This window comes from Caloenas nicobarica, chromosome Z, assembly GCF_036013445.1.
Source record: "Caloenas nicobarica isolate bCalNic1 chromosome Z, bCalNic1.hap1, whole genome shotgun sequence".
NCBI lineage: Eukaryota > Metazoa > Chordata > Aves > Columbiformes > Columbidae > Caloenas > Caloenas nicobarica.
Genome location: NC_088284.1, coordinates 49,133,834 through 49,147,824, shown reverse-complemented (window position 1 = coordinate 49,147,824; position 13,991 = coordinate 49,133,834). Strand labels below are relative to the sequence as shown.

The 13,991-nt window shown below is 35.8% G+C and overlaps 1 protein-coding gene across 3 annotated transcripts in view; it reads right to left on the bottom strand.

Moving 5' to 3' along the window:
• AUH (AU RNA binding methylglutaconyl-CoA hydratase) overlaps positions 1 to 13,991 on the bottom strand; it is a 105,189-nt gene that overhangs the window by 54,774 nt on the left and 36,424 nt on the right. For all 3 annotated transcript variants that reach the window (XR_010607802.1, XR_010607801.1, XM_065655797.1), the window contains exons 5-6: positions 3,637 to 3,729; positions 2,696 to 2,752 (exon numbers count right to left, since the gene is read on the bottom strand). Coding sequence is in view for 1 of the 3 variants with exons in the window: in XM_065655797.1 (XP_065511869.1) it covers positions 2,696 to 2,752; positions 3,637 to 3,729 (150 nt within the window). In the remaining 2 variants the exon portion in view is untranslated. The remainder of the gene's footprint in view (positions 1 to 2,695; positions 2,753 to 3,636; positions 3,730 to 13,991) is intronic.

The window sequence follows — 13,991 nt, the reverse complement described above, 5'->3', positions numbered from 1 at the left end:
CTAAGGCCTTCTTCATAGCAGGGAGAACTTTATTTAAACTTCCAAAGGCAGAAGAATCAATCCTTGTCCCTCACAAGCTGAGCTGCTGGTCTGTACACAAATCTATTGAATTAGAGGAGGCACCACTGTCACCCCACTTGGTCTTGCTCTGCTGTCTGCCATGATGAACCTTCTCAACCTGATACCACAGATAATGTATGCTCTACAAATGCCTACTTGGTAGAGGCTCTCACCAGACTTAGAAGGAACAATTCATTTTGGTGTATTAACCAGGATTCAGCTAGCTGCTGCTCAACCTCAGCCTTTAGAAGACTGCAGTACTTCTGTGTGTATTCAAAACTTCTCACACCTGGGAAATTTATGTTGAAACTCCTTGTTCACTAGACAGCTGCTGACTGGGTCTTTTGATAACCACATTTTAAACCAGGATGGAATAAAATATAACAAAGTCCAAAACGTCACAGCTGATCTGCTCTGAATCTGTATTTTAATACTATTAAATTCTAGTAACATTCTTCTAATATAGCGTTTTGAGTGTAACTTCTTGGGGTTTTAAAAATACATGCAGCCTCAAACGCCCACATTAATTATCACCCAAGTTAAAATCTTTACAACTATTGCATACTCATGGCAGCTGATGGAACAGAATAAAAACTCCTAGTAGCTTGCCATGTTGTAGGGACTTTCTTCGAAGAAGCAACACATGAGCGTATTTCAGATGTACTAGATAGCAGAAAATATTGAGGCCTCTTTATGGCTCCAGCTCCCTTTCAGCTCCACTGCCCAGTCCTCCTTTGGCTCAAAGCAGCTAGAAGTAAGCACTGTAAGAAAATATTCCATTAACCCATGAAGTCTATCGTTCATGGGCACACCTGGCTTCTCTACCTAAATGACATACGCAAAATTCCTTCACTCATCCTTCACTTGCTGATGACAAAGAGCATGATCAGTTACTATTTGGAAAACAGGAGCCGAAAAGGGCTGAAACATTGTCATTGCTCAATAGAACTGGTGCAAGTACAGGCTGATCCATCAGAAGTTGTGATAAGTTCAAACACACTCTGCAAAAATAGTCATCATAAAGGCTCAAAAGAATAGGGAAAAAATTCATCACTGAAGATACTCCAAAATATTCTAAGTTTAAAACACATTGTAACAGTGTGAAATCTGACATATTTTCAAGGAGCTGAAGACATATGCCCAAATCATTATTTTAGGATAGGAAAAAAAAAAAAAAGGAAAAGATTTTTAAAACCTCAGTATTTGAACAGCAATAAAACATTTTGAATGAAACTCATAAGTTGCCAGTCACTTAGCATGTTAAGGTGAAACTATTGTAAGTTTGAAGCATCTGTAATTCACTGAAGGCAACAAAACATGAGACCACCTAAGGAAGCTGAATACTGAGAATATATGGAAAACCTGACCTGAATTTCTCAAACTGGAGAGTAAGTCTCCAATGCTGTCCTGCAGAGTTCCTTAGAAGAGAATGCAATGGGAGGACAAAAGATAAACAACATAATTTTCTGTCTTTTTCTTCACTAGGACTTATTGTCAAGGCACATTATTTCATCATGACAACACTACCAGAAGGAAATATATCCTCAAAGTCATCTACATTATTATCTTTAGTCACTACTAAAAAGAGACCAGTCACCATAACTCAGTTATCCGTATGTAAAATGTAGATCTGACCACAGAGAAAAACAGACAGAGGGAATGTATTGATAGACATCACAACTCAACAATAACCATAATAGAGAAATTGAAACGCATCAATTGTCTAGATTAGTGATGGGATGGTGTTTTTCTTACACAAAGTTCACAACGGTGATCCCACTATGGTAGTTCTACTGTCGTCTCTACATGAGCTGCAATGGTATCCACCACAATTGGATACAGTGCTTTCAAAATAGGTTCCACCCATTAGAAAGAAAATAGGGGCAAAGAAAGGATATGAAATTCCCCAGAACTTCCAGAAATTAAGGCCAAAGCTAGGTGGACATCACAGAGATGCACTTGTTTTCACATTTTGCCCTCTCCCCAGAAAATAAGATATCTTAATTCAAGTGACAATGATTTATCCATTAAAAAAACCCAAAAGAGTTCATAACACTAAGACCACCTCAAACATTACTCATTAGACAACTTTCATTCACCTTGAATCCAGCAAAAGCCAGTCAACTAGCCTTCCAAATAGAAAAAAATAAGTTGGTAAGACAAAAGATCTACTCACAGCTATACTTTCAGGTTTTAAACTCTTTACAACCAATTTACAAGCAGCATGGAAACACAATTTGAATACTAATATACCAGACGTTATGTAAAAGTGGACTGTCACTTAATTTACCATTTTTGTACACTGATAGTTAACTCTTTTTCCCTAGTCTGACTCTTAGCATAATAATTCAGCCTTCAGGTCAAGACATCAAATGCCATTTACAGAATCACTCAATACTGACTTAGTTAACGAAGACTTTGATTAAAAACATAATATGCAAGTGTCCCTCCCTAAAAATGAGAAATTAATTTTTTAATTAATTTTTGCTAAGCAATACGAGCAATAAGCTTTGAAACGTGACATGATTCTTAATAGAAATACAAAAGCAGAAATTCATAAACAACAATCCAAAATCAAATATCAAGAGCATGCATTATTTAGTTATCCATGGTAACAGAAGCAAAACATTCATACCTGCACCTGGAATGATGGCCAACTTTGTTTCAACTAGACCCATTTTAGCAGAAGAAGCTAAAAAGCAGAATGTGAATCAGTTCTTACTGTAATCTAGGAGAAAAAAACTTCGCAAAATATGAAATAATGACCTACCAGGTTCTTAATTTATTACATTTCCTTCATAAAGAAGATTACATCACTTAAAAAACATTTCTTTATGAAAAACTTTAAAGCGATTCAACAGATCTCCCTTTAGTAAAAGATCCATTGAGTCCCAGCAAGGGAACTCCTGTACCTTATTAACACAGCAAGTAAGCAATTACAGTGAGTAACAGAGACTTCCTTGCAAAATGTAAAATTCTAAAAGACTTATTATTTAAGATCTCAAAACTGGGGAAAATTCTATATCTGATTACAGCTTTAGATACACTAAATTAGTGGCAACTGTTCAGGACCAGGTTTCCATTACTTTCCAATAAATGGCTTTAAAGTTCTGACACCTGGAGAGGTCAAGATTCCTCTCTTCAAATGCTCTTGTCACTTTACTTTTATAACAGCTTAGTTGCTTTTATAATAATACTCTAACGACTTTTGCTTTTTCACTGCAACCTTTTTAGATAAAATCAAATTTCTATCTAGAATACTTCAAATACAGAAGAGGATAATACTTTAATTACTAAATAAAACATCAAAACAACTATATAACCCTTCTGGCAATACTGATAAAATGAAGGTCATAACAATAAAATAAAACATGCAATAAAAACAATCCAGCTATCAGTGGTAAGTTGTTTGAAATTAAAAATTAGCAAGTACTTAGGTTTCTGCTAAATCCCTTTAAAATAATTGGTTATTAATGACATCAAATAAGTTTTGTAAGATTGTTGCCAAAGCAAGGATTAGTCAATCCATCTGCAACACTAATAACACTATGTTCTACAAACAGGACTCAGACTTACCTGCCACTCTTATATCACAGGCTAACGCAAGTTCTAGGCCACCACCTAATGCAGCTCCATCTATTGCAGCAATAGTAGGTACCGGCAGATTAGCTGAAAAAGAAAGTACCGATTAACACCAGCCTCATAAAGGATATCTCTGAAACACCATTTCATTACATGTTGTTCAAAGTACAGTCACGCTAGGGGAAAAAAGTTTCATAAAACGAAATGGGTCTAAACATTGTCTGTTCAGCATCACTTTGGGATAAAAAAAAATACACTCTCCCTTTCATCACTCTATGGCTGAATAGGTTTGCAAACCCTTTTCTCTAGCTTTTGCTCACTTTTGACAAAAATCTGAATAGTGAACTCCAAAAATGTACATAGCAGAGCTGGGCAAACAATAACACAGGAATACACATACAAAAAACATCTCAGTTGAAATACAGATGTCTTATCATAATCATTTATAATGCCAGCACAGTTGGAAGCTCTCTGTGTCTTCATATTCCCAGGCATGGTGTGGCCACCACTACTGCCACTTTTCTCCTGTAAAGGAGCAGCTAACAGCTTAATGGAATGTGGGAGAGTTTTCAGTCTGACAAACATGCAGATACTGCCAGTACACATGACAGTCACAGGGCTCCAGAGGCCTGTGTGACCATGGCATCATTTGCATTCAATTTATCAGTGTTCTGACACAGGGAAGTTATTTAAACATTCAGTTTAAAGTAGTGCTCTTCAACAAGTTTTTCTTCACAAACTCGAATAAGTTTGATGAAAAATGTATTTTTTACTTGAGAAATAGACTTGTATATTACAGCTTTAATTAAATGTAACATTACATTTACCACAAGCTATCAATAATTTTAAACTATATTCAAACAATATTTGAGTAGTAGATTTTTGCTATTAAAGTTTCAAAAATAGTCAAAAGCAATTCATTAGCTGAACACTTGAGTGTACAGCTTGTTGAAAATTTTAAACCAACTCCTGACAGAAATAGTTTTTTCTGTAGATGTTAAAAAAATATTTTCTTTGTTTTAATGTTTCAGTTACTTGAATTCAATGACCAGTTCATTCAGTCTTAGCTAGAAATTGAAAAACAAAAAAAAACCTGCTTCCAAAATATAAATGAAAATGAGGTGACAGAGAATGTTCTCTCCTTTTAAAATCTAGAAGGGTAATATGCCCAAAAATATTAATTTAATGTATAAATTACAGATAATACTTCCTTTCTTTAGTGAACTAGTTAGTTCTAAATTTAGAAGCTGTGCTACCTAGTTTACCTTTTTCCTTTCTGACATATAGTATTCAGATAATATTTAATTGATGTTTTTACAAAAATGAAGTTATCTATATCAGCATGAGTAAATCCGTATACAAACAGGTAGTCTCTCACTAGGTAACAAAACAAAATATCAAATTAAATTAAAGGCTATTTTTAGCTGCAAACTGACATCCTTTCCTGATTAACAGCTAATGAAAATCCAACTGTGTTTAAGGAAAGACTGAATACTTACTCACGCTTTTCAATATTCTAACAGGTGCTTTAAAACAAAGTCCCTTGGTTGCTGGTCTAATCATGATTAAAAGTCATTATCTGACTCAACACTCAAAAAAGAGTGTAGGCAAAAGAGAGTAGTCAAAAGAGACTACTGATACTGTCTGCAACACCAAGCACTTGCCGTCACTTAAAAGAGCCCAAGGTACGCATTAAATTTGCAAGGTATAGGAGATAGAGGAGTAGGAGTAAAATCTGCTCTTACTCTAGTTTTTCTTAGTTATATGGAAGGCAAGAAGAGAAGGCAACTCTCATTTCCAACAGGTCCGGGCTGCTGACCAAAACTCATAACCAATCTGCCAAACCGTCTTGCAATCCGAGTTCAATGCTGATACAGCCAGCATTTCTCTTAAAGCAATCTGCCTTAGCCATACATAAACTAAAAATAATTTGCCTCAGCAGAAAGGCACGGTCATTGTCAACTGTAGTTTCCAGCTCACATGTATGCTCCATTTCTCAGAGACTAGCAAACAGCATTCTGGAGCACTATTTACATAACCTTCGCAGTACTCCAAGGCAGACTACTTTCTCTATAAGTAACTTCCAGATTTAGCTATGGTACAATTCAAGTAGACTGTTACACATGGAAAGGAAACTTTTTATAGAAAGAGTAATTTAAAACAGCTTGGTTTTAGAATTACAGCCAGCATTCCTATCAAGAAAACCTAAAATTCATAATTCAAAGGGAGAAAAGGCAGTTTGATACCATATGTCAGAATCATCAGTTCCCAAGGGTATTAATTTTAAAAGATCACCTGACATGGAAGTTGACAATGAATGAACGGCAAAATACAAATTCTTTACAAGAGCTGTTTGCACATCTATCAAAAGAATTGATGAAGTTAATCATTTTAACGTGTTCTAATGAAGGGTCAGAAAAAGCAATACAGAAATAAACTATCAATTACTCTGGATTGTAAACTGAGTTTCTAAGTCTCTAGAACTTACTACCAAGGGTAAAGCTTCTTGGAATATTCATATTTTGTAGCACAAGAGGCACTTGTTTATACTTAGCTGCATAATTTTAATACACAACTGCCAAAACTGTTCAGCTTATAAAAAAACCAGAGATGATGTTTGACAAATCATGCCCTGTAGATTTAGCTGAGCTGTAGGCACTCAAATTTTAAGAACAATAAATTACATAAATAGACAGGTCAGCCTACACAATGATTCTACATTGCAAGGCTCGTTTGCTACAAGTGATATAAAAAAACTATTTAAAGCTTTGCCAAGACACACAGTGATTTTATTCTCTAACATGCCAGATTTTTTTCATGCTGTAAATAACAAATACACATTGCAGGCAACTGTTGTACTGCTAATCATTAGTGCTAGATTCTAGATGTGATACGGGTTTATTAATGTGCAATCATGAGCTACATAGTAAAGTCCACAAAAAGAACTAGAAATATATATGAAAGAACCAAAAGAATTAAACTAGAGTGTAAAACACACAGACAAGAGTGGACCATGTATATACACAGATTAATGTTGTTAGAAGTAGTTAAAAACTACTAAGTAATAATCAGCATTAAACCGTAGTCAGAGAATTGCACTGAACTACTGTAGCACATCGTAGTGGGGAATATGAAGGACATTAAACAACAAGCCAGTTCATACAATGAATTAATGATTACTTCACACATCTATTGTATTGTAAAAACATGCTGCATATTCTGTATGTACACTTCCATTCTGCACGTAAAACAAGTGTCAAAACCAAAAACCAATACCTAAGTCCTAACATAACATCAATGTTTAATGATATTACAGAAAAGGAAGGTTCTAAGTACAGTAGAGCAGGGCCTATTTCAGTATATGCTAGTCCTAAGTCAGCAACAGAGCCAGACATAAGACAAAAATGCATTTCTGTATTTGACATCAGATGAGTAGAAACAGAGCTCGGACTAGCTGAAAAGGAGAGAAACATGAAAAAGCAGATCAAAATAATTTTTTAATGTATTAAGTTATTTGACAAATAAACTGTTAGAGCAGAAGGTGAAACAACCTGTAAAAAAAGATGTTTATTGGCCATTCAAGACATGATACAGCTGTAATGACCAAGAGGTAAATGGAACTAAGAAATTAATGGCACATAAAAAACTTCAATCAGAGAAACTAAACTTAATAACATGATAGAGCAACAACTGGCAACAATTTATACATTAGTCTTGCCTTTATGAAACATTGCATATATTAGATTTTACATAACAGGGAATAAAGACATTCTTCTGACAGTGTCCAAGGGCTCAAAGGAACACCTATCACTATTACTAGTCCCTTACTGAAAGTTCCTGAAACATGCAAAGAAAGAACAATATGGCTATCCAAAATTCCAGACTTTGTGATTTGTGTTCCTGGTCAACCTACACCAACTTGCTTAGATTTACTAACTTATATCACGTGACAAACAGAAAAGAATTACTGCTTTAAAACATATCAAATCCAAAGAGACTGACCTCTTAAGAATGCCTTTCTTGCTTGCTAAGTAAATTTATACCTGTAGTATTTTCTGTTAGCAACAGTACCACATATTCGTACAAAAAGAAGAAACATTCTTGAGCTAGACACAAAATTTTGAGATCCAGGCTGTTCACTTGCCCAATGAGACTTCTGTGAGAACCATACATTTGTAGTTCGAGAGCAGTTTCAAACAATCAACCTGAAGAACACCTCTAGTATTCCTTCCTACAGCTAGGACACAGGAGCCACCATTAAAAAAACTGGAAGTCCAGTAGACTTAGGGCTCAGTTGCAGTTCCTGATTCCCAGGAATCAGAAAACTCCATGGAAGCCCATTCAGTCTCCAACAATGCACAAATTGGTCATGTGGTCCCTTAGATGTAATTAATTTCTGTTTTTGAAGTACTCATTTACAGATGAGTACAACCACAGCAGTCAGGATTTGGTATTTAGTAACATTCAAATGGAGCACCATTTTAAGTGTGCCTTTTTCACTACCTCTAGCACCTACTGAACCAGATTCATAAGCCTAGCTTGTCTTTAATTATCAACAGCCAATAGCCTAAGAAGAATTCCTATTTCACCACACCGACCGAAAAGATAGTAGTGAGACTACTCTGCTTCTCTCAATAACTGTGAGTCTCCAACTAACATAGAAGTAGCAAGAGAATTCAAGTGTATATGACGGCACAACTGAGTTCCTACAGAATGGAGAAATAGATGTCCAAATTATTTATGCCACACGTGCATTCCTGATTATTTGACAAATAATCTTGATACGTGCACATCTTACCAGGACAAGCAACTTCAGGGGGCATTTCTAGCAGCTTGCTTTTCTTTTTGAATAATGGATTTCATAAAAAACAAAGCAAGCAGGATGAACTGTCTAAAAATATCCTGCATACCATGAGTATTACATGGATTACTGGAGAAAAGGATGCTATAAATTGAGGAATATATAAAGAATTCCACAATTCATTATTTAACTCAGGTTAAGAAAGTGTGGCAAATATCTGCCTACATATGTCTGCAGCACATGGAGGTCACCTTATCCAACCACCATGCTCAAGCAGCGTCACCTGGAGCAAGCTGCTCAAGCCCATCTTCAGATGGCTTTTGAAGAACTCCAAGTAGGGAGACCCCACAACCTTCTTGGGTAACCTGTGCCAATGCTCCACCACCCTCACAGTAAATAAGTGTTTCCTGATGTTCAGGAGGAACCTTCTGTGTTCCAGTTCATGCCCACTGCCTCTGGTCCTGTCATTGGAGATAGCCTAGCGTCACCTTAACAGTCTCCTCTTTAGGTATTCATTAGGTATTGATAAGATCATCTCCTGAACTTTCTCTTCTCCAGGCTGAACAGCCTTTCCTCACAGGAGAGATACTCCAGCCCATTCATCATCAACAATGTTGAAATAAAGGTTCGAGATCTGTTACTTTACAGAGTTTCTTTAATAACCCAAAAACTCTAAGTTTTCTGGTCACAAGATAGGAACGAGTTTTCAAACACCGCAAATGTGAATAGGAATTTTGAATCAGCATTAGTGATTATTTAAAACTACATGCTAGCTTGTTGTAGTAACTGGGAATGTTTTTTTCAATTTGATTTTAAAACAACTCAGTTTATAGCTGAATATTCATATATTGTAAGTCAGAATAGACTTCTCTTCCACCTGTTCGCTATTCTGACTTTTTCTCTCTCGAGCACGAAATTAAGATTTTTCCCTCCAAAAAATAAAAAGGCATCAATTAAGCCCCTTGAGTGGCAAGTAGTGGCAGTCCCTGGGCAATTATGATAAGTGAAATATTCTTTATATTAGGAACATTTTAATTACAAACCTACACTTTCACATAAGTTAATTTATGTCATAGGAAACCAGAAAAATAATTGTAACACAATACTGTATCTTGATTTCATCTTTTGGGATCTTTTCCTGAAGAACAATAACATTAAGATGGCGTACAAGTTTTGCACTTAGAGAGCAACATCAGTTGTGTTTCAGGTGTTTACCCTGCCTTGTAAAATCTGCCATCAGATCAGTGACTACAACAGTTTGCTTGCATTTTCAGTTGCAAGTACTGCGATCAAAAAATGTCTTTCTTTAGGGAAAAAAAGCTGATAGAAACCAAATACTTCAACGAGCACTTTCATCCAGCATAGAACACCGTCAAAGCCAACCAATGTACATAGCAACATGTGAAAGTGGCTGAGACTGTCAAATCTTCCTATATGAACTTGAAGGCAAAGGTGACTGGTCAAACCAATTTTGTGCAAGGCAAGTAATGAAAGCTTTACCTGTCATAATTGCAAAAAGAATGAAAAAGTGGTTACTCAAAGTAACATATATTTGCGTAAGTTTTAAAAATATCTCCATCTGCAAAAACATTATCACATTTTTAATTCTGAACCATCTACATGTGCATTTGGATGCATACAGTTCTTCTCCATACATTGCTATTTACAACTGTGAAATGCTTTTAGCTACCCTCTAATGCCTGTGCTTTGGATAAGAAGCTTAATAGGCTGTTACTGTTGATAGATTTATTTGAACATTATTGTCTTTGCTTCAATACCTTCAAAGTTCAGGCAGACAATCAGCAGCAAGAAAGAGCTGCATTAAAAATAAAAATTAATACTTGTAAAGAAATTTTGCTTTTTAATGAAGATGGTTACTGCACATTACTTACAGTTGATTATTAAGAAGAAGATACTAGTAAAGGTTATTTTCCCTTTATTATGACAGTAGCTAAAGGGTTTTCTTAAGGCCTCTCCCTCAACTCCCTAATTTCCCAGTTTCCTCCAGTGATCACTCACTGTTACAAGTGACCTAGAAAAAATATTTTTGAATTGACAAAATATACTTAACACAGGAATATTCTTAATTTTAAAATTTTCTATTTGGTACTTGATTACTGACAGGTACTAGGGACAGTGTGTTTTATATTCTTGATAACAGGAAAAAGTGCTGGGAAACCAAGGGGAATGAAGGAGGTGCTTTAATCAAACTCTTTAACTACAGTCTTCTGTAGTAAACTCGCCTGTGGTTCTCTTTTTCTATTACATAAAATGGTTTGGATATTTCATTAGTCTGTCGTGATGCACCTCAGTTTGATAAAGATTCCTCAGTTTCTTCATATTTACTACCGTTTGTTCTTGCAGCATTATTCTGCCCTCAGTAAAACAATAATGAAGCAAACCCTAGATGACAGAATCTACTTTCTGTGCAAATGAAGAAAAGCTGTGGATATAAGAAAAATGAAAATTATTTCTTGTATTTCTTATCCTTACTAAGTACATTTAAGAACTTATTACTCACACAAATAGCATAGCACATATTCAACTACTGAATTTACAAAACAAAAGGATAATGCTGAGAATAAATGATTTCAGTTACATTGACTTTTTTTCTTTCTTAGGGAGAACACAAAATAAAATTCAAACAACAGCACAACTATATTCACTAATAGTTAACAGAATCCAGTGAGGTAAGTTTTGGGGTTTTTTTGTCTAGTTGTTCATTTACAGGATGAAGATAACACATACTCTAGTACCAGTAGCATTCTTATTTGACACAATACAAGGAAAATCCCACAAACTGTGATCATTCTAGCTGAACTTTCCTAGAATTTTTCTCCTCTACCTATTTTCAGCAGTATTTCATATACCTGCATTCCCCAATCTAGTGCTAAAGAATCTTTGTTTTTAAGTTACGTTAATATATTAAGTAATAGTTTCAGTCAGTGCATTCACCGAACACTACAAAGGAAACATTCCCTTATGTTTCAGCATTTACTAGCGCATACTAGTACAAACTAGCTCAGTAATATCATTGAAGCAGCACATAACGAGGCAAAGGCCGTGTTCAGTAAAAGATTTGAACATGCTATTCTGAAGTCAAAGCCTAATGCTGGGCCCAAGCAATGAGGTTGCAGTATAATGCTTTCGGTACCATGCCAGGAGTCACTGCCCGAATACCAACTGGTTCTAGGAACAGAGCCAGAGACTGAGACACGCAAAGCAAAAGATCTAACGAACTATTCCTTCTCATTCAGGGACTGGAACATGCAATTTCAAACCTGATCAGGGAAAGGAAATGGTATTTTCCCAATGCATCAAACATACACCATGTGGCTCCCTCGAGAGGGAAGAGAAATCTTGGACAACAAGTCACACTGGGGGCCTGTTTTAACAGTCAGTGTGCAAACTGGCTATGTGGAACTCCATAAACCACTGGAGCAAGCAGCACCCTTCTTTGAGTATAGTTAGTTTCTGTGGGCAGAAAATTAAAGAGCCACGTCCAAAGCACAGCCTTTTTTTCCTCACAGAACAGCATTTAAGGAAAACTAAACTACAGCTGACGCTACATTAATGTGGCTGTACAGCAGTGCCAGGCACCAAAGCAATGAATGAGAAATGCGAAGCTGTCACTTTCCCTGATCTACAGATCTATAAGGAAGGACAATCAGGTCATCCTAATAGTCAGGCTGTCTGTTTCTAAATCCTTTTTTATAACAGTTTCTGGAAAGTTACTATTATGGGGAAAAACACGTATTAGCAACTGTGGAAGCAATGCTGTCATATAAATAGCTAATAAACATCTTGGTAGAGAAGTTTAATGTTGCATTCATTGCTTCTATAATGGTACAGAGTTTAGCATTATGTTTTTTAATTAAAAACAATCCAATGCAACTTGACAAAGCCTGTAATTTCAGCTCTGCAAGGACAGTACTATTTAGGAAACAGACAATACTTATTCAAAGGGTATCTTAAATTAATTCAACACTAAGAGAAGCAGTAAATCTACTACTGGAAAACAACCAAGAGCTCAGCAATGCATTCAGAATGCTAGCAGTCTTGGACTGTACTAGCTATGCTCCACATTTAACTGAATAGGCAACAACATAACACATAAAGAGCAATACTGTGCCAGAATCTCCCTTTCACAGCGTCAGCAACTCAGGGAGACTACGATGCCTAAGGATGGCTGCTAAGCATGGCACTGCTAGCTATAAATTTGTCATTTTTCAAAACTGATAGCTACCCGCAATATTTCATTCAGCTTCCCAGCGAATGTTTTTTCAAGTTATAGCCTGTATCTGCTCTTCCCCAAGAGAGAAACCCCAATTCTTCTTTAGGTAGTTATGCCTATGTTCTTTGGAAGAGCTTTGCTAACCAAAGGTGTTTCTCACTTCTTGGAGATCGGTGCCAAACATCACTCTGAGTAATCACAAGTATTTGCCAAGTTCAATTTTTTTCTCCAGGGCTTTTTCTTTCTGTTAAACAAGGTGTTTTTCTGGAGGATGAGTGGTTATAGCATTCAGCTCCACACATAGTCTCTGTTTTGCAACTGATATCCCAACAGATAACACGTATGCAATGGTAGTATCACAGCCCAGAAGACTCCACAGGCAGTATAAAGAACAACATGGACTTAATGAGAGTCATGCCATAAAATATATGCTGAAGATCTGACCCACAATGATGGTGGTGTTTGTTTCTTTGTTTGTTTTCCCCAAAGCGTCAAAAAACAAGGTTTTGGGGAGTTAGGAACATTTGATTTCATTTAGTCAGGGCTGTTTTGTTGTGCATGGTTGTAAGAGATCTATTAATGCTTTTCTCCTCGTCTCTCCTAGTTTTTTGAAGGTAAAGCCAGCTTTCCATCAGTAATGAAGAGACTCAAGGCAGACCACAGTAAAGGACAACTAGTCTTATAATTTCTACTATTAAAAAAAAATAAAACACCCACAATTCTAGTATAATTTTAGAACATTCAGCCACTGCTAAAAATAGAGCTGGCTTGATTTTTTTCCCCTTCAACTTAAAGTTCTGAGCACAGTAACTAACAGCTCAGTAAAATTTCTTCAGCTCTTTTTTTAAGTGCTTGTTTTTATACCAAGTGATATTTACTAGAGTCTTAATATTTCACCTAAATTTAGCAAGAAGTTATAAATTAATCCCATAAAAACAAGTGCAGTATGCTTTTAATTTCCAGAAAATTCTCTTCTGTAGCTGTATTCCAAAATGATACTACAGCTTTCTACAAAACCACCAGCATAAGAATTTTAAACGTAATAAAATTGACAAGAACTAAAGAAAGTCAAAACATGTCAATTCTAAAAAGCTAAGTTAATCCAGTTGTTCAAGATGTAAATAAACTTTTGTGTATTTTGTCTATTAAGATAACGTAATGGTTTTCTTTCTGAAAAAATCGCTAAGAAGAAGAAACTCCTTACTAGGTCACACATCTGAACAGAAACGCAATTATCAAAACATGACCTATTTCTGAAAAGCAGAAAGTAGAACACATTTTAAATGAGATTACAGCATTAAACTTGGATAGAAA